Source organism: Protopterus annectens, chromosome 13.part0 (genome assembly GCF_019279795.1).
Source record: "Protopterus annectens isolate FY-2018-M chromosome 13.part0, PAN1.0, whole genome shotgun sequence".
In the NCBI taxonomy this organism is placed as follows: Eukaryota; Metazoa; Chordata; order Ceratodontiformes; family Protopteridae; genus Protopterus; species Protopterus annectens.
The window spans coordinates 1,354,910,393-1,354,934,527 of NC_056747.1; the positions used below are offsets into that span (position 1 = coordinate 1,354,910,393).

Genomic DNA, 24,135 nt, shown 5'->3' on the forward strand with positions numbered 1-24,135 from the left:
AGCACACAACTACTTCTGCTGTGGAGTCCCACAAGGATGATCTTAAGCTAACATCTACAGAAGTTCAAGAAAAGGATTCGGAAGTAACCGCTGCAAGTGATTCTCAGTTTTTGCTTGAGGATGAAACAGATGAATTTACAGAAATGAGTGCAGGAATTAAAGAAAGGTACAGTCAATTTATTAACATAAAAGGTAACATTTGGGTGACAGATGAACTTAATTTGAACTGTGTACAGTATAAGCTAAAACAGGTGCTGTATTACTTGTCAGAAGTATTGTATCTGTGTTGGAATTGCACTGCTATGCTACTTCAGATTGAGAGCCTGTCACTATGTGCCAGGGATACAAATGGATGTTGGTTATACGTCAGACGCAAAGATAACTGCAGAGCCCCTATCAGCATAAAAGCTTGTAACTTTTTCTGTGTCTGGTACTTGTTCTGTATCATGCAGTGGGAGTATGATTGTTAATTCTCTGTGTTGGTTATTGTTGTTATTGGATGGTATCAGCCTTGGTAGAGATACAGAGAAAATTAGTCTGTTACAATAAATAAGTGCTCTGTTGTCTTGTCAGGGTTTTAAACCTTTTAATATTGAGTACTTTAGTGGAGGATGAGTGCTGTCTGCGTTCTCAGAAATGGTTGTGTGTCTGTAAGAGCACGTGCAGTAATGTTGGTGTAGTGCATTCTAGAGATGTTGATTTGTATTTCATTAAGACTTGGTGTGAGGTTACCTTTAGTCTATCGTTATGTTAGCTATGATATATGTCTGTAGATGGTCTTGGTTACTGCAGTCACAGACTAGCACTGTATGTGTTGGAATCTTTGCAGCTGTGAGGTGTAAGGCACGCTTGTAAAGTGTCTGCAGTCTGATGTAAGAAGTACTTGTTTGCCTTTGCAAGAAATGGGCGCAGTATGCTTAATTTCAGATGGGTGTTGTATGTTTATAATTACTTTCCATATTCTATATATACACACATTATATTCAGGAGAAGCCATCAATTGCAGAATTGCTAGTATTAGTTTCTGGAAGGTCACAGTATAGCAGGGCGTTTGAATTTGCCCTTTCCTTAATGTTGTGCGGTCACAAAGTTGTTATATATATATAATTATCATGGTGTGCTGTGAGGTTCAGAGGGGCTAGACCCACTTTTAGATATTTTGAATAAAACAACAAGCAAATTCCATCCAACATAGTAACCTTTAATTAAGAAAGATTGAACATTTTCATTTGTTCAGATAACAGACTTCAGAATGAATAAATGCAAGACGTAGTTCCTTGTATAATAAGCAGTCACATGATGTATTATGTAAATAAAACCACTTAATATGATTTGCCAATATTTCAATATACAGGCTATAGAAATATTTACATTTTAAAGTTATTTGCAGCAACAACTCCCTCCGCAATAACAAATAGTCCAATCTCCATCTCTGGGGTTGCATTTAACCTTTTCCAGTATAAAAAAGACAAACTTATTAAAGGACACATCTCTGTATGTCTAGCTAAGCCATTGTTCTTATCCTGTTTTTTAATGACATAAATATGCTGATAAATCGTTTGAGACTTTGAGACCCGAGAAAGCGCTCAAGCTTTTTAATTAAAGGTTACTGTGTTGGACAGAATTTTCCTGGTGTTTATTCATCTGTGGATTGGCAATTTTGGGGGATTTCAAACTACATGTTGATTTGTTAGATATTTTGAATGGTATACGTTTAAGCTTTGATTTTTGGTTTCTTTCAGATTTGTGTGTGTGTGTGTGTGTGTGTGTGTGTGTGTGTGTGTGTGTGTGTGTGTGTGTGTGTATATATACACACACACACACACACACATATATGTACATACATATACACACACAAGTAAACATCAACATCATTAATGTGTCAACACAAAATCATGAAAAAAAGTTTTCCATCGGCTGCCATGCTCCAAGATACGACCTCGGAGCGTGCTACTAAACAGCAATGTTTTCTGTAACTCCCAGGTTCGCACAATACTGCAAAAGGTCATATTCCCCAACCACGGTGTTACAACATAATCTTAACAGAACGGTCAGTCAGCTATTTTGTTGACCAACTTGAGTCTACAAAACAGCTGTCAATTATTTTAACAGTCAGTGTAAATGATGCCTCTGGTATAGTGTGTGGGTGGCCACCAACACTCTTCCGCCCACATACACCAAGATGATGGAGTTCTCTTTATTTATTTTTTCCTGATGGGGAGGCAGGCAGCTGATGACGGCTCTCAGTATCGCATCAACAGAACCATTTACAAAGCAAACCCTGAGAATGACAACCCAAATTAAATAAATCATCAGAGGTCCGTATTAACACTGCAGCAGGACCAGCTTTGTATTATTTTCTTTTTTTGTAAATAGTGCATTACAGTTTAATCCTATTGTTTTATTTAATGTGGTTACAACGCTGCCGTATTTCTGTTAGTTCTTTTATGTGGACCAAAAGTGTTACATTCGTACAAATGCAAATCTCTGTCAGCTGTTGTAGATACTAACTGTATGCCCAGGTCATTACTGAAAAGGATCTCCTGATTAACCAAAATAAGTGTATAAGATTTGTTGTCATGCCATAGTAGCATTCCCAAGAGTTGAGGTATGCAGTGAATCCCTGTGTGAGTGCATGCACACTTCCATGTATGAATGCCTGCTGTACTTTTAAGTATACAGCCTGAATTTTGTCCATGTTCACTGGCTTCCATCAGACCGATGTACAGCTGTAATCAGTCTCCCATACTCCCTGAATTTAGGGCGTGTAGCTGTTGCCCAATCAAATGTAGCCCCTTCTGCTCCCCCCACACATAAGCCCCATTGTTTCTTATGTTACCAGACACAGGCAGATGCTGTTTCTTGGAGACTGGCTACATTTTTGTACTTAACAGTGGTTTATGTGTATTTGTAGTCAGAGATGGGAAATGTGTCTATACTTGTTAGAGAGAGGGATGCTGGGAGTCTGTAGCATGTCAAGAGAGTGGTCCAATTAGAGTAGTGTGTTTGGGGGGGGGGTTAAGGGTGTGGATGAGTATGGGTGCTGATATGGTTGAACAGTATCCAGAACTGTGACAACTGAGGACAAAAAGGTATCGTGGGGCCATTTGATTTGCCCATTATTTGTATTGTATAACTTTCACACCCAGCTTATTTCATTACTTTTAAGCCCATCAGTTACTTTGTGTCTCGTCCATGTATTCTTTAGTCCATTTGCTGTTTTGCACCCTACCGTCACTTCAGGAGGAGTATGCCAATCATTTACCACCCTTTATGTGTAATAATACTTTCACATCTCCCTAGCCTTCCACAGTTATTTTGCTCTTATAAATCTCCTACCTGCTTGACTTTACTGTATTCCCTTGAGGTGCATCTTCTCTCCACTAAGCATCTTATCTTTAGGACTCTACGTCATGCTGCTGAAGTAAATGTTATACAAACCATGTGGTTCATTTTTGTTGCCCTCACTGAAACCGTCTCTGTTCTGGTTATCCTTGTTCTAATAATGTCACTGGCCTGCGCAGTCTTCTGATGAGGTCTTGGCAACTGCCTACAATTAAGCATAAAAGTTTCTCATTTTCTGCTGGTGATGCTTTGTGCATGCATGTGTGTGTGTTACCCATCTTCCTTGCTCATCTCTCTGACTGCTTTGCATATGTTGGGGACATCCCTTATTACTGCTGGTAGGTGCTTTTTCCAGTCCCCACCTGTATACTCATTTCCTGGGTTTCTGCTCACAGATGCATTTTGTTCACCTCAAGTGTAAGGTGCCTGTTTTTAGACCATTTTCCACATTTATGACACTAGTTTCATTCCTTCTACTACTGCTGCTTGTATATCAGTAATGTTGCTCATAGCTGTCGGTCATCCTTCAGCTAGGTCACTTATAAAACTCAGCCAAGGAAGTGTCCCAGTACTGACTTCACTGGTGGTGTAGTGGTAGGCCTCCCTCAAGTCTAACTGCCACTTGCTGTAATCTTCTGTGTCGTCTTGGCATTGCTTGCCCAAGCTACCATCTGGGACTCACTGCATGCTTTCTGTGCTATGTTGGCATTACTTGCCCACACTGCCATCTGGGACTCACTGCATGCTTTGTGCTATGTTGGCATTGCTTGCACACACTGCCATCTGGGACTCACTGCATGCTTTGTGCCATGTTGGCATTGCTTGCCCACACTGCCATCTGGGACTCACTGCATGCTTTGTGCCATGTTGGCATTGCTTGCCCACACTGCCATCTGAGACTCACTGCATGCTTTGTGCCATGTTGGCATTGCTTGCCCACACTGTCATCTGGGACTCACTGCATGCTTTCTGTGTCATCTTGGCATTGCTTGCCCACGCTGCCATCTGGGACTCACTGCATGCTTGTGTAACTTGTTCACTTAATGTTGTGTCTCACCATGTCACTTGTCCTTGTAAAAGTGTAAGAAATGCATCTGTCTCCCTTTCTGATCTATCTGGTAGTTATCCAATTCAGGACTCTTGTGTGACATGACTTTCCTATTACAAGTGGGCCATTGTTTGACTGACCTTCCAATATAAATCCTTATTGGCCGTCCTTGATTTGACAGTCTTCCTATTACAAATTCAGGCTTCTTTGAGTCCCCTGCCCCACAAGCTTTCAGTTCTAAAATTTGTCCATAAGTAACAATTCTGTGACTTTCCTCAAAAACTGAGGTCAAACTAAGAGTTTAGGAGTTTTCACCTTTTGTTTTGCTCCCAGTCTTGTGAAAGCAAACCACAGCCTCCATCTTGCAGACTTCTGCAATGTTGCCCTTTCCCATGGTTTGTTAAATGGGTCACTTATTCATAATGTTGGAGCGTACATCATCAATACTCAAGCATAATCACTCCAGGTTACAGGCACTCACTTCAAATAGGAGAGAACCTGTAATGCTTGTATGTTAGTTTTTACTTGGTAATCCAGTCTCAGAGAGAGAGAGTATGTGTGTGTGTGTGTGAGAAAGAGATGTTTTTTGATTGGATGTCACTGATTAGGGTTTCCCTGAGGGGCACTGATCTTGGAGTGAGAATAAAAAAATAAAAGAGAATATGGGCTTTGGGAGAAAGCATGCCCCTTATTAGAAAAACATTTTTTACAGTGCATTGTTTTCTTGTAATGTGGTAACATTTTTACAGTGCATTGTTTTCTTGTAATGTGGTAACATTTTTTACAATGCATTGTTTTCTTGTAATGTGGTAACATTTTTTACAGTGCATTGTTTTCTTGTAATATGGTAACATTTTTTACAATGCATTGTTTTCTTGTAATGTGGTAACATTGTTTACATTGCATTGTTTTCTTGTAATGTGGTAACATTTTTTACAGTGCATTGTTTTCTTGTAATGCGGTAACATTTTTACAGTGCATTGTTTTCTTGTAATGTGGTAACATTTTTACAATGCATTGTTTTCTTGTAATGTGGTAACATTTTTTACAGTGCATTGTTTTCTTGTAATGTGGTAACATTTTTTACAATGCATTGTTTTCTTGTAATGTGGTAACATTTTTTACAGTGCATTGTTTTCTTGTAATGCGGTAACATTGTTTACAGTGCATTGTTTTCTTGTAATGCGGTAACATTTTTACAGTGCATTGTTTTCTTGTAATGCGGTAACATTGTTTACAGTGCATTGTTTTCTTGTAATGTGGTAACATTTTTTACAGTGCATTGTTTTCTTGTAATGTGGTAACATTTTTTACAGTGCATTGTTTTCTTATAATGTGGTAACATTTTTTACAGTGCATTGTTTTCTTGTAATGTGGTAACATTTTTACAATGCATTGTTTTCTTGTAATGTGGTAACATTTTTTCAGTGCATTGTTTTCTTGTAATGTGGTAACATTTTTTACAGTGCATTGTTTTCTTGTAATGTGGTAACATTTTTACAGTGCATTGTTTTCTTGTAATGTGGTAACATTTTTACAGTGCATTGTTTTCTTGTAATGTGGTAACATTTTTACAGTGCATTGTTTTCTTGTAATGTGGTAACATTTTTTACAGTGCATTGTTTTCTTGTACTATGGTAACATTTTTTTACAATGCATTGTTTTCTTGTAATGTGGTAACATTTTTTACAATGCATTGTTTTTTTGTAATGTGGTAACATTTTTTTACAGTGCATTGTTTTCTTGTAATGTGGTAACATTTTTTACAGTGCATTGTTTTCTTGTAATGCGGTAACATTTTTTACAGTGCATTGTTTTCTTGTAATGTGGTAACATTGTTTACAGTGCATTGTTTTCTTGTAATGCGGTAACATTTTTTACAGTGCATTGTTTTCTTGTAATGCGGTAACATTTTTTACAGTGCATTGTTTTCTTGTAATGTGGTAACATTGTTTACAGTGCATTGTTTTCTTGTAATGTGGTAACATTTTTTACAGTGCATTGTTTTCTTGTAATGCGGTAACATTGTTTACAGTGCATTGTTTTCTTGTAATGCGGTAACATTTTTTACAGTGCATTGTTTTCTTGTAATGCGGTAACATTGTTTACAGTGCATTGTTTTCTTGTAATGTGGTAACATTGTTTACAGTACATTGTTTTCTTGTAATGCGGTAAGCTCACTGTTGTGCATGCTGCAGGTACTTAAGCTGTCAGGTGCAAGCAGATTGTGGTACAGGTGTGAACATTTCAATCCATTAGCAGTAATCTAGTAAATAGTCATGCATCCTCTGTGACCTTTAAGAACAAGGTAATAGACATGAAGTCCATTTGGCATTCACAACTTTCCCAAGCTGCTAAACACGTCCATTCTATCTCATAATGCACTGCTCAGGCACCTATCTCAATGTTTGCTGAACACTGGTTTCCAGAGTGGCCCCCAGGCTGCTTGTTTTTTGTTATGATGTTTTATGTTGCTCTTGTATTTCATCCTTTCTCCTCGTGTCTGCAAAATTATATTTATGTTTATTATTATTTTAGTGTCATTGTTTAACATTCTTTTTATTGTCATTTCTATAGTAGAGTTTTTCTGTATGGTTTAACAGTGCTAATATGTTAGCTTGGTTTCTTTATTGCACCGGTGCTATGCCCTTCGGCAGGTATTGTCTACCTTGTCTTAAAGTTTAGATTTGTCCCTCTTCGGCCATTGTGGAATGACGGTTCTAAAAATTTGCCTGCAGGTAAAAGAACCTGCTGGAACGGGGTCATGTTTGAGCCCTGTCTCACCTTTGAAAGATGCATTGAGAGAACCAATATAAAAAGTACTAAGACTTTACGCCGTCTACCTCTTGACATTGTTGTGAAAGACTTGGGTGCCAATTATAACAGCAAGACATGGCTACCCACCCAGTCATCTGCCTTATCATTAATTAACTTGTTACTGACCTTAATGTCTGTTTTTTCTTAACCATGAGGAGTTTGGGCAAATTGGCATCTTCCTCATGTGCTATATCAGGGACTGAGAGAAAGAGGAAGTCTTCAACCTTTAAGTTCTAATCCAAGAGCTGCACAAAGTTCAGAAAACACAGACTTCATCTTATGAATCTGAGATCCAGACCAGTGCACCCTCTGGTCATCAGCTGATGCTACAAGTTGTGGACTCTGATCCACAATTTAGTCGTTCATGTAACCATGTCCGTTGACTGATCTGTCTCGACTTATATTCAGTTTCCATTCCTGGACCAATCAATTTTTATTTTGTCCTGGAGGTAATGATCATGTTAGAATCCTCAAGTCCAGGGCTTCCAGCACTCGGACAGGCTCCCACCCCATTGTAGGGTCATTTTGGAATCCTCATGGCCAAGGGTTCTAACACTCTGGCAGGCTCCTACTCCATTAAATTTCAGTCTTGATAATAGAATGCTGTTTTGGGTTGTTGTTTTTGTACAGCAACAGGTGGCTAGAGTGTTAACCACTTTCTCCTCATCACTTGCTTTTATGGCTGTGATTTCCATGAACTGAAACCACCAATTGGTCCCCCTCTATTGACCATGGCACCCTCAGCTCACCCCTTGGGTCTGGGTGTGTGCCTGGTGTTCCCCTTGGTAATAATTTTGGAGTCCTCTGTCTCACTGCCAGCCATTTTGGCAGCATTCAGACACCTTGCCACCTGTGCCAGGATCAGAGAGTCTGATTCATTCTCTGGGATATCTTGTTCTACACCGATGTCTGCTTTCCTGGCTTCATTGGGGACACTACAAGGAAATGCAGCAGTACCACTGTCTGACCCTTGCTGCATGTCTAGTTACAGCAGTCTCCTCCTGTGTGGTATTTCCTTGCTGAATGTCTCGTTACAGCAGTCTCCTCCTGCGTGGTATTTCCTTGCTGCGTGTCTAGTTACAGCAGTCTCCTCCTGTGTGGTGTTTCCTTGCTGCATGTCTCGTTACAGCAGTCTCCTCCTGAGTGGTGTTTCCTTACTGCATGTCTGGTTACAGCAGTCTCCTCCTGTGTGGTATTTCCTTGCTGCGTGTCTAGTTACAGCAGTCTCCTCCTGTGTGGCGTTTCCTTGCTGCATGTCTCGTTACAGCAGTCTCCTCCTGTGTGGTGTTTCCTTGCTGCATGTCTAGTTACAGCAGTCTCCTCCTGTGTGGCGTTTCCTTGCTGCATGTCTCGTTACAGCAGTCTCCTCCTGTGTGGTGTTTCCTTGCTGCATGTCTAGTTACAGCAGTCTCCTCCTGTGTGGTGTTTCCTTGATGCATGTCTCGTTACAGCAGTCTCCTCCTGTGTGGTGTTTCCTTGCTGCGTGTCTAGTTACAGCAGTCTCCTCCTGTGTGGTGTTTCCTTGCTGCGTGTCTAGTTACAGCAGTCTCCTCCTGTGTGGTGTTTCCTTGCTGCATGTCTAGTTACAGCAGTCTCCTCCTGTGTGGTGTTTCCTTGCTGCGTGTCTAGTTACAGCAGTCTCCCCCTGTGTGGTATTTCCTTGCTGCGTGTCTAGTTACAGCAGTCTCCTCCTGTGTGGTGTTTCCTTGCTGCATGTCTCGTTACAGCAGTCTCCTCCTGTGTGGTGTTTCCTTGCTGCATGTCTCGTTACAGCAGTCTCCTCCTGTGTGGTGTTTCCTTGCTGCATGTCTCGTTACAGCAGTCTCCTCCTGTGTGGTGTTTCCTTGCTGCGTGTCTAGTTACAGCAGTCTCCTCCTGCGTGGTGTTTCCTTGTTGCATGTCTAGTTACAGCAGTCTCCTCCTGTGTGGTGTTTCCTTGCTGCATGTCTAGTTACAGCAGTCTCCTCCTGTGTGGTGTTTCCTTGATGCATGTCTAGTTACAGCAGTCTCCTCCTGTGTGGTGTTTCCTTGCTGCATGTCTAGTTACAGCAGTCTCCTCCTGTGTGGTGTTTCCTTGCTGCGTGTCTAGTTACAGCAGTCTCCTCCTGTGTGGTATTTCCTTGCTGCGTGTCTAGTTACAGCAGTCTCCTCCTGTGTGGTGTTTCCTTGCTGCGTGTCTAGTTACAGCAGTCTCCTCTTGTGTGGTGTTTCCTTGCTGCATGTCTAGTTACAGCAGTCTCCTCCTGTGTGGTATTTCCTTGCTGCATGTCTAGTTACAGCAGTCTCCTCCTGTGTGGTGTTTCCTTGATGCATGTCTAGTTACAGCAGTCTCCTCCTGTGTGGTGTTTCCTTGCTGCATGTCTAGTTACAGCAGTCTCCTCTTGTGTGGTGTTTCCTTGTTGCATATCTAGTTACAGCAGTCTCCTCTTGTGTGGTGTTTCCTTGCTGCATGTCTCGTTACAGCAGTCTCCTCCTGTGTGGTGTTTCCTTGCTGCGTGTCTAGTTACAGCAGTCTCCTCCTGTGTGGTGTTTCCTTGCTGCATGTCTCGTTACAGCAGTCTCCTCCTGCGTGGTGTTTCCTTGATGCATGTCTAGTTACAGCAGTCTCCTCCTGTGTGGTGTTTCCTTGCTGCATGTCTCGTTACAGCAGTCTCCTCCTGTGTGGTATTTCCTTGCTGCGTGTCTAGTTACAGCAGTCTCCTCCTGTGTGGTAGTTCCTTCCTGCATATCTAGTTACAGCAGTCTCCTCCTGTGTGGTATTTCCTTGCTGCGTGTCTAGTTACAGCAGTCTCCTCCTGTGTGGTGTTTCCTTGCTGCATGTCTAGTTACAGCAGTCTCCTCCTGTGTGGTATTTCCTTGCTGCATGTCTAGTTACAGCAGTCTCCTCCTGTGTGGTGTTTCCTTGCTGCATGTCTAGTTACAGCAGTCTCCTCCTGTGTGGTATTTCCTTGCTGCATGTCTAGTTACAGCAGTCTCCTCCTGTGTGGTGTTTCCTTGCTGCATGTCTAGTTACAGCAGTCTCCTCCTGCGTGGTGTTTCCTTGCTGCATGTCTAGTTACAGCAGTCTCCTCCTGTGTGGTATTTCCTTGCTGCGTGTCTAGTTACAGCAGTCTCCTCCTGTGTGGTGTTTCCTTGCTGCATGTCTCGTTACAGCAGTCTCCTCCTGCGTGGTGTTTCCTTGATGCATGTCTAGTTACAGCAGTCTCCTCCTGTGTGGTGTTTCCTTGCTGCATGTCTAGTTACAGCAGTCTCCTCCTGTGTGGTATTTCCTTGTTGCATGTCTAGTTACAGCAGTCTCCTCCTGTGTGGTGTTTCCTTGCTGCATGTCTAGTTACAGCAGTCTCCTCCTGTGTGGTGTTTCCTTGCTGCGTGTCTAGTTACAGCAGTCTCCTCCTGTGTGGTATTTCCTTGCTGCATGTCTAGTTACAGCAGTCTCCTCCTGAGTGGTGTTTCCTTGCTGCATGTCTAGTTACAGCAGTTTCTTCCTGTGTGGTGTTTCCTTGCTGCGTGTCTAGTTACAGCAGTCTCCTCCTGTGTGGTATTTCCTTGCTGCGTGTCTAGTTACAGCAGTCTCCTCCTGTGTGGTGTTTCCTTGCTGCATGTCTCATTACAGCAGTCTCCTCCTGTGTGGTGTTTCCTTGCTGCATGTCTCGTTACAGCAGTCTCCTCCTGTGTGGTATTTCCTTGCTGCATGTCTAGTTACAGCAGTCTCCTCCTGCGTGGTATTTCCTTGCTGCGTGTCTAGTTACAGCAGTCTCCTCCTGTGTGGTGTTTCCTTGCTGCGTGTCTAGTTACAGCAGTCTCCTCCTGTGTGGTGTTTCCTTGTTGCATGTCTAGTTACAGCAGTCTCCTCCTGTGTGGTGTTTCCTTGCTGCGTGTCTAGTTACAGCAGTCTCCTCCTGTGTGGTGTTTCCTTGCTGCATGTCTCGTTACAGCAGTCTCCTCCTGCGTGGTATTTCCTTGCTGCATGTCTCGTTACAGCAGTCTCCTCCTGTGTGGTGTTTCCTTGCTGCGTGTCTAGTTACAGCAGTCTCCTCCTGTGTGGTATTTCCTTGCTGCGTGTCTAGTTACAGCAGTCTCCTCCTGTGTGGTGTTTCCTTGCTGCGTGTCTAGTTACAGCAGTCTCCTCCTGCGTGGTATTTCTTTGCTGCGTGTCTAGTTACAGCAGTCTCCTCCTGCGTGGTGTTTCCTTGCTGCATGTCTCGTTACAGCAGTCTCCTCCTGTGTGGTATTTCCTTGCTGCGTGTCTAGTTACAGCAGTCTCCTCCTGTGTGGTGTTTCCTTGCTGCGTGTCTAGTTACAGCAGTCTCCTCCTGCGTGGTATTTCTTTGCTGCGTGTCTAGTTACAGCAGTCTCCTCCTGTGTGGTGTTTCCTTGCTGCATGTCTCGTTACAGCAGTCTCCTCCTGTGTGGTGTTTCCTTGCTGCATGTCTAGTTACAGCAGTCTCCTCCTGCGTGGTATTTCCTTGTTGCATGTCTAGTTACAGCAGTCTCCTCCTGTGTGGTGTTTCCTTGCTGCATGTCTCGTTACAGCAGTCTCCTCCTGTGTGGTATTTCCTTGCTGCATGTCTCGTTACAGCAGTCTCCTCCTGTGTGGTGTTTCCTTGATGCATGTCTCGTTACAGCAGTCTCCTCCTGTGTGGTGTTTCCTTGCTGCATGTCTAGTTACAGCAGTCTCCTCCTGCGTGGTATTTCCTTGCTGCGTGTCTAGTTACAGCAGTCTCCTCCTGTGTGGTGTTTCCTTGCTGTGTGTCTAGTTACAGCAGTCTCCTCCTGCGTGGTGTTTCCTTGCTGCGTGTCTAGTTACAGCAGTCTCCTCCTGTGTGGTGTTTCCTTGCTGCATGTCTAGTTACAGCAGTCTCCTCCTGCGTGGTATTTCCTTGCTGCGTGTCTAGTTACAGCAGTCTCCTCCTGTGTGGTGTTTCCTTGCTGCGTGTCTAGTTACAGCAGTCTCCTCCTGTGTGGTATTTCCTTGCTGCATGTCTAGTTACAGCAGTCACCTCCTGCGTGGTATTTCTTTGCTGCGTGTCTCGTTACAGCAGTCTCCTCCTGTGTGGTGTTTCCTTGCTGCATGTCTAGTTACAGCAGTCTCCTCTTGTGTGGTGTTTCCTTGCTGCATGTCTAGTTACAGCAGTCTCCTCCTGTGTGGTATTTCTCTGTCACTCATTCTGTCACACTTCAGGTATGGCTTAAATAAGTCGTCATAAGCATTAGTTTACTAAATCATTAGTAAATGTTCTGGAGAGATGAGGAATGTTGCATAATATGCTAGCACCACGAAGAACAAGGTTAAAAGGTGTGTTTTCCCGTAGTAGTTGTATCAAGCATGCGTGGTAGTTATATGAAGCATGCGTGGTAGTTATATGAAGCATGCCTGCTATTTCCCAAGAATGGGCAGCTTGTCATAGTCAAAAGTGAATGCATTTCTTCCTAGCTTATACTTCTTTCAACAGGGTGAGGTGGAGTAAATGTCACGGTCTCAGCAGACTAAAACAGAATATATACCTTTTACCCCTCTATTACTATTTATTCTGCATCTGATTATGCCATTTCAAGCAGAAAATCCAAGGTTTGTTTTAATGTACCTTATTTGCCTAGAAATCGTAATTTCATGGTCTGTAGTTTATGGACTATCCCAAGAGCATCCTGAATCAAGTATAGGAGGTGTAACACTGAGCTGGGAAAGCTCTCTTTGTTTCATGGTTCTTACATTGACACCTCTTCCTTCATGTCTCCTGGCTGAGATGACCCCATTGTTGTAAACTGCCAGAAAATCTCCCAGAAGGGTTAGGTAAATAGTTGTAGAAAAACAGGATTCCATCTTGGTGGAAAAGCACTCCCCCCCCCCCCCCCACGCTGCTTCTTCAGTCTATGAAGCGGTCAGTGCACCTGGGCCATGCTCTGTAACTGATCAGTTTGAATTTTAGATATTCCATCCCTTTACACTACAGTTTGGTGAACCCTGTGGCATGTCACACACTGATTAAAGCTTTTGAAGGAGATCGATCATCTTTCTTCCTACCCCAGATAATGAACTCCTTTCCTCCTTGGAAGTTTTACTTTGCAACCGATTTGCTCACTTGTCTGCTTTTTGATCCATCTGGCTGATCAGGTCTAGCAATTGCCTCCACCAGGTACAGCTCTGATTGTTAGGTTTTGATGCAACATGAGCCTTACTTCAGTGTTCCATGAAGATGAGACGTCTTTGAGGACTAGTCTTAAGTTCCTTTTCTGAGGGTTGTGTCTGTGCTGTTTCTTGGCTGTTCTGTTTTATTTCTGTTTTTGTAAAAGCAGAATTCATACAGAATACATCGTTCATGGCTTGATAACACTGCCAACTACATTTGTATTTCTAAGAGATGCCGAAGGTCAGGAAAACTGACAACTGGTTTGTCTGCTGTGCTTTGTGTAAGAAGAGTGTAGCATTTGTTAGATTCTTAATAAAGAAACTGCAGGCCTCATTGTGAGCTTATCAACCGTGTGTGCTTTAAAAAAAATCCCACAGTGGACATGTGAACCACAGCTGCTTAATCCTTGGTGCATCCCTTCATAAGGCATTAGTTTGGACTTCCTCTCTAGAAGCTGAACTTTCTGTAGCCTAGCTGTGATTCATGACCATGTCCTTGGGAACTCCACATTGGACCTCTCTGGCTCTTTTCTCATGGTTTTGTGGCTTTATGGGTTTTTGTTTTATGCATCACCTTTCTAATGATATGAAACTGGTCAAATATGCAGATGACTCTGCGATCGTATGTTGTGCAGTCATTATGGATGAAATTGATGCGGTCATTCAAAACTCAATCCATACGCTGACATTATGGCTTTAACAATCTAAACTGATTGATTGCTAATGAAGAGAAAACCAAACTTAAACGCAACTGCTCCACCCCGTCCATCTTTAATGACATCAGTATCCAAACAGTGGACCAGTAGAACTACGTGAGGATCACATGACCATAAGCTGTCTTTCTTGGAGCACGTTAACATGACAGTGCAGGATATCCACCAGAGACTTGGGGCCATGTGTCACATTAGCCACTGCCTAACTCCGTCATCTTGGACAGCACTGGCCAGTACACTGTTTTTGCTAAACTACTTCATGGATCTCCATCCAGTGAGAACCTAAACGAAACATTTCTTCACAAATTGAATCCATGTATTGCAAAACTGCTAAATATGTTGCACAGCTTTTAAGTAGTCCACTTAAGTTATATGCCCTTCCTTAGATCACTATTCCAGTATTTATTTATTTATTTATTTGACATTTGTTAACCGAGTTAGTCCGACTGGGTAGAGACCCCTTTTCAGCAAAGACATGAGGAGAGAAGTTCCATAATATAACAAAAAACAGAAAACAACAGTAGAAAACACTTGCAAATTAGTTACAGGAAAACCAGATTTAACGAGCTAACATGAGAATAGCTACCACTAACATAACAAAAACATTTTTTGTAGCAGGAGAGAAGAATAATAAAAAAATATGTTGTACATACAATTTTGCACCAAAAGTAAGAGAGAAAGCTGCAAAATGAAGGTGTATACAAATGCAGGAGGAAATATGATATGAGCAGGTATAAACCAGCAAGGAAGATAACTGTAGTGAGTGGCTGAGTGCAGAGCAGCAACAGGAGAGACATGACTGGTAGTAAGCAGGGGAAACAGCAACTTGGGTAGGAATAAAAAACAATTCTAGGTCCCAAGTATGCTGATAAAAACCAGTTTAATAGCACAAACAATAAAACAGCTGGTAAGCGCTTTCAAGGTAAAAAAAACCTCTTCATCAGACAAACATTAAAGAAGAGCGTGTGCATTTATACGAACCTCAGATAAGAAGCAACCAATGAGCAATAACCTTGCACATTCAAACAATAAAATAAGAACATTATCAAATCAGTGTTTAAAGGGATGGGTGGAAAAAAAAGGTTTCAATGATACAGCTTCATTCAAGCCTGGTGGTCTGTTAGTTTGAAAATATATGATCCACTTCTGTTCACAACCTTCAGTCCCGGTTTTCATATTCCCTCCTGTATCATTCTCTTATAATAATTCAAGAACTTAAATATGTGTTCGATACCACGGAGGAGGGCACTACTTTCTTTCTTCTTAATATCACACGTATGTTCTCGCACCCATTCCCCAAGGGTGCGATCAGTTTTCCTACTTGGGTAGAAAGTAGGCAAAAGCCTAGGATAGTACAGGCAGATGGGACAGCACTCCAAATTAGTATAGTCTAATCGAAGTTTATAAATGTTGCAGCTTAGAGAGTGGGAGAAGCTGGTAGAAGTTATAGCTGACAGGAAAACAATTTACCTTGGGTCTTTGCAAGGGCACGACCATGACTTGTTGTAGGTGTCTTTTAGTGGTATTTTGAAGGAGCTGGAGTTAGTGATAGATCTGACATGTAGTGGTAGTTTGTTCCAAGTGTTTTTGATGGAGTAGTTGTGGAGAAGTTTGCCTATATATTTATTAGGCTTATAAACTTACAGTAGGTTCTTTTGAGCGCTATGAGTATCACGGATGGGAGTATAAGGCTGACTGAGAGTATGGGGGGGGGGGGCAGAATGATGGATCATGTAAGACTGAATGAGCTGTGAGAAGCTGGGGTAGTAGAAATTGGTGCTGTAATTCAAGCCATTGCAGTTCATAGCTTCATAGGTGTGTACTAGGCCAACAGCCCTGGAGCCTTTACAAGCCTAGCCCATAGAAGTGCCCTGACATCATGCCGCCATTAGTTCCCGGTGGCTCTATCAAGTAGAGCCACTGGAGTGATCCCTAGGATGAACTTTATATTTATCATCCACTCATCAGGATTTCTCATGAAAACGGCCAGTGAGGTGCTCTGCTTGACATGTATGGGAAGTCTATTCCAGAGTATGGGCGGTCTCTGGGTTACTAACCTGTCCCTCCAGGATGTTCTGTTGATTGTGGTAATGAGGTTGTGGTATCTGGAGCATGTGGTGCAGAGGTATTGGGATTTCTTTAGATGTAACCTTTCTAACAGGGCTGGGTCAGACATGGCTTTGTACGTCCAGCAGAGAATACCTCTTAATATTTATTTATTTATTTTACATTTGTTAACCGGGAAATTCCGACTGGACCCAGGTACATTTTCAGTGGTGGCCCGGGGAGAAAAGCTCCAACATCAAGTTATACAAATACAGTACATCCAGCATAATACACAAAACAGGTTACATCATGTATGCCGAGCATAGTAATATAACAAGAAATTAATAAAAACACTCCAGGTAAAAGAAGATACAGAACATAGGTAAAAGACAATGTCAGTTACAGTACGTCCAGCATAATACACAAAACAGGTTACATCATGTATGCTGAGCATAGTAATATAACAACAAGAAATTAATAGACAATATGAGACAGAAAAAAGCTGGAGTTGTCTGTCCATGTAGCGCATGTGTTTAAGGCCTAGGATGCTCTTCATGAGGTACTTTTGTGGCCTCTCCAGCTGTTGCATGTGTCTAGTGAGGTACATGCCAAATGGGGCATTATACTCGATGATTGGCCTAATGAGGGAAGAGTAGGGAGAGATGATGACCTCTTTCTTCCTGGATGCAGAACCCTTGGTAATGAGAAGTGCCACATAGAGGGACTTTCTGACCACAGTGGCACTGTGGTGGTCGAAGGAGAGGTTGCTGTCAATCTGTGTCCCCAGATTTCTTATAAAGCGATCAGAGTTCAGTGGGTTACCATATTAGTGGGAACTGAGTTTTTCCCAAAGGGAATGATGACACATTTTCTGGCATTAAGCTTAAGGCCATGGTTTTTGACACCAGTCGTTGGTCTCTGAGGCCTATCTGTATGATGTCTATATCACATGGGGAGTTAATAATGGCTCCAAGCTTGCAATCGTCAGTGAACGTGGTCACCCAGAGTCCCTCTGTGTTGACCTGGACTTCTGAGAAGTAGATGCCAAAGTGGAGAGGACCCAGGACTGATCCCTGTGGGACACCACTCGTGACTGGTCGGCAGTATGACTTGGAGTCTGCTACTTTCACACTGTGGGTTCTATCTGTGAGCCAATTTGCAACCCACCTAGTGATATAGGGGTTGATGCCTAGTTTGGTGATTCTATCAATAATTCCTGAGTGGCGAATGGTATCAAAGGCCTTGGCCAGGTTGAGGTGGTGAGTTTATCAATAACTCCTGAGTGAGGAATGGTATCAAAGGCCTTGGCCAGATCAAAGTAGGCTGTATGAACTGCCTTGCCCTCATCCACAGCTCTGGTGATTGACTCAAAGAAGCCAACCAGCCATGATCTACCCTTCACAAAACCAAATTGCATGGGATCCAGAGTTTGGAAGGGGATGACTGTAGCACTGCACCATTCAGTATGGACAAAGCCTGAGCTGAGGCTGTGACTAAACAGGCCACACAGATGTGGTGCCAGTTCACTTTGTAGTTCATGTAGAACACAGCCAGGGATTTTGTCGGTTCCCATGAGAGCTGTATTCTTGGTCTTGGACAATGCAGCTTTAACCTGTGCTGCAGTAATGCTGTGTGCCTGGCATTTTTCCGGTATTGTGAGGGGGAAAGAGGGGGAAAGTTGGCACTGAATCTGTCGGCTCATATGTTTGCAATATCTGTTGGCTCAGTATAGGAGGTACCATTGTGCAGCAACTCAGGGATATACAGTTTTTTAGGGATATACAGTGATGAGTGCGATAGGGTAGATTAGAGGCAAATCTTGCAGTTTTGTTATAGATGAGATCTAGTGTAATCAGGAGATTAGATTGGAGGTTTGTGAGTATGGGGGCTGCATAGAGTAATGTGGAGAGTAGGAAGGCTTGAGCAAGGAAGAGTCTAGAGGATTGAGGTATTTTCTATGTCTGTATAGGAGTCCGGGTTTTTGATGAGTCTTTTTAATACATTGCTGAGTATGGAGATTGAACTTTAGGAGGTTGCCAACAGTGATTCCGAGTTTTGTGCGAGATCCAATGGAGATGGTAGTGCTGTTCAATGAGGACAGAGAAGGTAGTTTATGATGCAGAGTTGTAGGGAGAAATGGGAGAAGTTTAGTATAATTAGGGTTCAGTAGCAGCTGGTTAGAAATAAACCATCTTTCGACTGAGTGAAGGGACTGTTGGGTGAGGGTATGAAGGTGAGTAATGTCAGAGCAGGACATGATTGTGGAATCTTCAGCATTTTGAATAATATCAGAGAGGGCTGGCAGGAGGACTGATGGTCAGTAATAAAGATATTGAAAAGTAAGGGTCCAAGGATGGAGCCTTGGGGCACCCCAGTTTGAACAGAAAGAAAGGGGGAGAAGCTAGATGGCCATTTTATAGCCTGGATTACAGCCGAGTGACGTCTCCAGGCGTTTCTGCAGTTACACCCTACTGCTCCTCTAGGCGTCAAATATTGCCTGTTCATATTTGCATTAATAATTCCAAAACCATGTTACATGCAAGGTATCGGAAAATGTTATCTTGAAGCATACATGATAGCAAACACAGTGGTATTGATATATGACCTCTGTCAATGCGTATTTATTAAAAATGTAAGGTGATAACTTCAATTTTTAAATGCTGAAGCCACGCCCACTAGGAGTTAAAGGTACACACTCAAAAGAGCTCTACTGGAGGGAATGAGTTGGGAGGTAGCTAGAGAACCAAGATGGGGAAGAGTTAGGTTTAGTCAGGCAAGTTTGGAAAGGTAGTAATCTGTGAGAAGCAGTGCTGAAGGTGTTGGATAGATAAACAGGGAGGAAACTAACTTAGTCAGAGGATAGTGCGATGGTGTTTATGAAGGATGTAAGAGCAGTGGCATGGTGTTTATGAAGGATGTAAGAGCAGTGGCATGGTGTTTATGACGGATGTAAGAGCAGTGGCATGGTGTTTATGACGGATGTAAGAGCAGTGGCATGGTGTTTATGAAGAATGTAAGAGCAGTGGCATGGTGTTTATGAAGGATGTAAGAGCAGTGGCATGGTGTTTATGAAGGATGTAAGAGCAGTGGCATGGTGTTTATGAAGGATGTAAGAGCAGTGGCATGGTGTTTATGAAGGATGTAAGAGCAGTGGCATGGTGTTTATGAAGGATGTAAGAGCAGTGGCATGGTGTTTATGACGGATGTAAGAGCAGTAGCATGGTGTTTATGACGGATGTAAGAGCAGTGGCATGGTGTTTATGACGGATGTAAGAGCAGTGGCATGGTGTTTATGACGGATGTAAGAGCAGTGGCATAGTGTTTATGAAGGATGTAAGAGCAGTGGCAATGTGTTTATGAAGTATGTAAGAGCAGTGGCATGGTGTTTATGACGGATGTAAGAGCAGTGGCAGTGCTGTGTCTTTAGTGGAAGCAGCGTAAGATGTTTTTCTTGGAGGCGGTAATCAAGGAACTGTTTGTAGATACATTTCTCCAACATTTTAGACAGGGGTTATGGGATAGCAGTTGGTCTGAAATTAGAGGGATCTGCTGCATTGCCATCGTTATGAAGGAGTATAACATAGATTTTTTCCCCAGATATTAGGCACAGTGCTTTCCTGAATGGCTCTGTTGAGTAGTATTTTGATGGGGGAAGCAATAGAGTTAGTAGCTATGTTTACGAATTGAGGAGTTAAGTGATCCACTGATGAAGAAAAATTTTAAGTTTAGAGAGAAGGGACTTTATATAGATTATGGAGACAGGTTTGAGTAAAAAGATGATAGAGTGGTGGGTGGAAATTAGGGGGTGTAAGGTTGCTAATAGTTATTTGGTCAGGGTGAAGATGGAGTCAATGAAGTTATTGAAGAAAATAGTGTCTGTGGGAGATCATTAGGGCAGGGGTTGGGGGAAGACGGGCACCCAGGATGTAATTGTTTAGAGATTGCTAGAATTTTGGGGGTTCGAGTGTGGGCTATCAGGTGGTTTATGGAAAAAGTTTTGTTTATCAAGGGTAACCTTTTTTTTTTGTTACATTTCAGAGCTGTCTGTAGATTTAAAGATCATGTAATGCCCGTGCCCTGGCCCAGCAATCAAGGAGCCTCAATCCTCACCACTAACACCGGTGAGGGGTGTCTCATATAAGCGGAAAGGATGACAAATGCACACAGTAAAGTGCAATTTCCCTTAAGAGCGCACAGAGATCACAGTCAATCTGGGGCTAGTCGCTCCCTTGCTCTCCAGGTCCCCAATAAGACTCCCCACTGGCACAGCTATAGGGTCCAGTTCTCAGCCTAGCTGGGCAAGCTAAAATCTCCAGCACCCTCTCTGCCCAACCAGTGCTTCGTGTCCCTGCCCAAGTAGCTGACACACACACACACACACACACACACACACACACATACACACACACACACACACACACACACACACACACACACACACTGAGAAGATTTTATATAACCACACAGACACTCCTGAGGAAGGCTGGCACAGGTTTCCCAGACTATGCTACCACCACCCACTAATATTTATCAGTTACTCAAAGGCCCTTAAAAGGGTATCCAATTATTACTGTGTAATATTATTATCCAATTGGTAGTATAGCCCAGGGCTAAAGCTATTAGAGTGGCTTTGTACAATTTTACCAAAGACATGCATGTACTCTAAAGAGCTCAAATTATCTCTACAAAAACAGCCACAGTTGAAAGAGTTTAAAAATATTTAATAACAAATAGTCAAAACACAAGACAATACTTTTACTACACTGCTAGCCAAGAGTTCAGACATCACAGAGAAATACTTAAAATAATTCTGTAGTACAGTTCTGACATCACAAAAAAACAGTGTAATCTCTCTAGTTATTTCTAGGAGAAAATATAATTCTAAAATAACTTGCATATAGAACAAAGGCAGAGTGCTGATGAGTTGGATGGTTAAGACAAAAAATGCTTAATGCTCTCTGATTCTCTGTTTTTAAAATCACATTCCTGGTTCACATTACATCATTCTTCACACTTCCCTGGGTCCCCAGGCTAACAGAAACTACATTAACATTCTTCACCTCTGGGCAGAAACCAGAGCAATAAAGGACATTTATGCATGCAAATCCTGGCCTTAGCTCTGGCATTAAAACAATAGCAAGAATTCCTTCATCTAGACTGGCCAGAGCCATGTTTATATCAAAGGGTCACAACATGCTTTACTCGGTCAGCAGAGTGCACTGTTGTTACATTTTTTCCAGTTCCACATGTAACACTATTTTTACCATTTAAGACAACAAGCCTGTGGTTTACAGTAATATTTACGGGTGACAGAATTATCTCCAAAATTCTATCTGGCTAGGCTGGCAGCCTCCACCTATCTTCACCCAATCTTCACAGGAGGATTTGGATTTCTTCCATTTTTTCCATGCTTTATCTCTCTCAGTCATAAGCGCTCAGGTGGATTGTGTTAGCTAAGGGGCAACATAAGTTTTGATCCTTAGTTTCCTAATGGAACCAAGAAGTTAAGTGTTTCTAGAAAGATGTTGTTAAAATATAGGACTGCTTCCTCTAGTGGGAGATTGTAGAGTCAGTTGAGAGCAGATGGTTGAAAGTTTCTGGGTTAAAGCTAGAGATTTTTCGACAGTCTTTGTAAAGTTGGAGTTTATGGACGTTGGGGGAATGTCTAATAATCGAGGTGGGATTGTGGTCACTAAGGGCATCAGGCAGTGTATAAGGATTATGATAAAGTTTGGGGTTGGAGCAGAGGACGCAGTTGCAAGTGTGACCTGAGTTGATGTGCTTGTTTAAATGAGTTGGGTTAGTGATTAGCTGGGAGAATCCAAAGAGGTTAATGTAGGAGTTTGGAGAGTCAATATCAAGGGCATTCCAATCAATGTTAACATTATCCATGATGATGGTTTCATGAGAGATGTTTTGAGAGATCCAAGAGAAAGTTTTCCAGGATAGGGATGTTATTACCTGGGGGGATGTAGATAGACTGTAGGAAGCTTCTTATGTGTATTTATTTGACAGCAATGAATATTTCAGATGGGTGAAAATCTGAGGTGGTAATTGAGAGAGGGTGAAGGGTGAGTTGATTAGAGTAGAGAATAACAACACCCCTACCTTTCTTTTTAAGGCGATCCTGCTGGAGGATGTTGTAGCCTGGTGTAAGTATTTCGGTGTTGGTATATGAGGCTTAAGCCAGGTTTCAGAGAGGCATAGAATATCAGGGGTGTGTATGGAATACCAGGGGTGTGTATGGACATCCAGGCACGGCAGAGAGACTTTGTTCAACGCACTATGGAATATCAGGGGTGTGTATGGAATATCAGGGGTGTGTATGGACATCCAGGCATGGCAGAGAGACTTTGTTCAACGCACTTTGGATATTCATAGAAAGTAAATGATAGTGATGTTCTTCATCTCACATTGCTGCAGTCCTTACATATGGGTAGTCCGCTGTCCTCGGTCGGCCCGAATACCAAAGTATTAGGCTGACGTCGGTCAAGGCGCTTAAAACTGACATCAGGACGTCAGGGTACAAAAGCGCATGACCGACGTCATTTCCTCAGTCTTTTTTGCCGCATGGTCCGATGCAGAAGCAGCGTTGCAAGTGCCGTTCGGCGTTCTGAAATTTTTCGAATTCGGAGTTTCAGACCGAATCCAAGTTGGCTAAGTACCCCGTTGGGGATTATTTTGGTTTTTTCTTGCCTCAGTGTTTTACCGGATGTCAGAAAAAGTGAATAACTGTATTTCTTGTGGGAAACAGATACCGCATAGGGATTATCATTCTTTGTGTATTCCTTGTTTGGGGCCTGAGCACGACGTTGTTGGGTGTCGCTTTTGTGCTAGGTTCAATAAACGCACTATTAAGCGAAGGTTAGATTGTGCTAGGCTGGTCTTTGGGAAGCGGTGCAATTATAATATGCCGTTGGATTCTCCGGCGCCCGCTTCTGCGAAGCGCAAAGACAAAGCAGTTAAACCCAGGCAAGATGAGTCGTCCGTTCCGGACGCCGGTTCTTTAGAGGCTTCAGTGGAACCGGTGGTTCCGACGGAGACTTCTCTGGAGTCTCAGGGGGAGACTTTGATTTTGCAGGAGGTGGTCTCTCAGGAGGCAGGTCAGGCTGAAGGGGCTTCTCAAGTTACTGTACTCCCCTCCCTTCCTAGGGTGGTTAGGCCTTCTCCTTCTGTTTCCAAGGCTTCTCCCAGAGGCAGGCCAGTTTTAGCTTCTGTTGGTGTTACTCCTAGTTCAGCAGGGTCTGTGCCTAAGAAGCACATGCTTAAAATGGCAGAAGATTTGATTACTCTGATTAGAGGTTCTATGCCCCCTCCTGATAAGAGGCCTAGGGTGGAGCCAGAGTTGGGAAGTTTTGAGCAGGCTTCGGATGTTTCAGAGTCTTCAGCTGAAGACTTGCAGGAGTACTCTCCTTATTCTGATTCTGATGCAGATGATTCCACTCCTTCTGCTTCTCCTCCAGAGGATTTTTCTTTTCAGAGACACTTCATTCTATGAGGGAACATTTTAAGTGGGAAGGTCAGGACTTCTCTGATTCTAGGAAAAGGCTTAGGAGTTTTTGCTGTTACCCCAGCATAGGGCCTTGGCTATACCCCCAGTTCTGGATGTTGTGGAAGATGTGTTTGCAGAGGCTTCACTTAATCCTGATTCTCTGCCTCCTGCTCCTGTTAAACCGGATAGGTATTACAGGGTGCCTGAGGCTCATAAATATCTTTATAAGAGTCCTAGGGCGGACCCAGAAACTATTAGTCAGGGACCTAAGGGTGTCAAGGCCTCTGTTGTAAAAAATCCGGTTCCTCTAGATAAAGAAGCCAGAGCTTTGGATAGATGGGGAAAGAAGGTCTATACATCTTCTACCTTAGCTATGAGGGCTTTGAATTGCCAGTTTCATATGTTGAAATATCAAAACTTTCTTCTTTCTCAATTGAAGTCTAAGGTGGATGCTCTGGCGGAAGGCATTGAGTGTAAAGAATTGCAAGATTTGGTGCATGTCTCTGAACAGGTGGGTAAGCATTCTTTACAGTGTGGTTTTGATGCT

The 24,135-nt window shown here is 42.8% G+C and overlaps 1 protein-coding gene across 1 annotated transcript in view; it reads left to right on the top strand.

The window, feature by feature from the left end:
* The window catches only part of LOC122788066 (supervillin-like), a 1,698,127-nt gene that overhangs the window by 999,180 nt on the left and 674,812 nt on the right, over positions 1-24,135 (top strand). The window contains exon 10 of the mRNA XM_044054988.1: positions 1-166. This exon is cut by the window's left edge and continues 138 nt beyond it. Coding sequence (XP_043910923.1) covers positions 1-166 — 166 coding nt within the window. The remainder of the gene's footprint in view (positions 167-24,135) is intronic.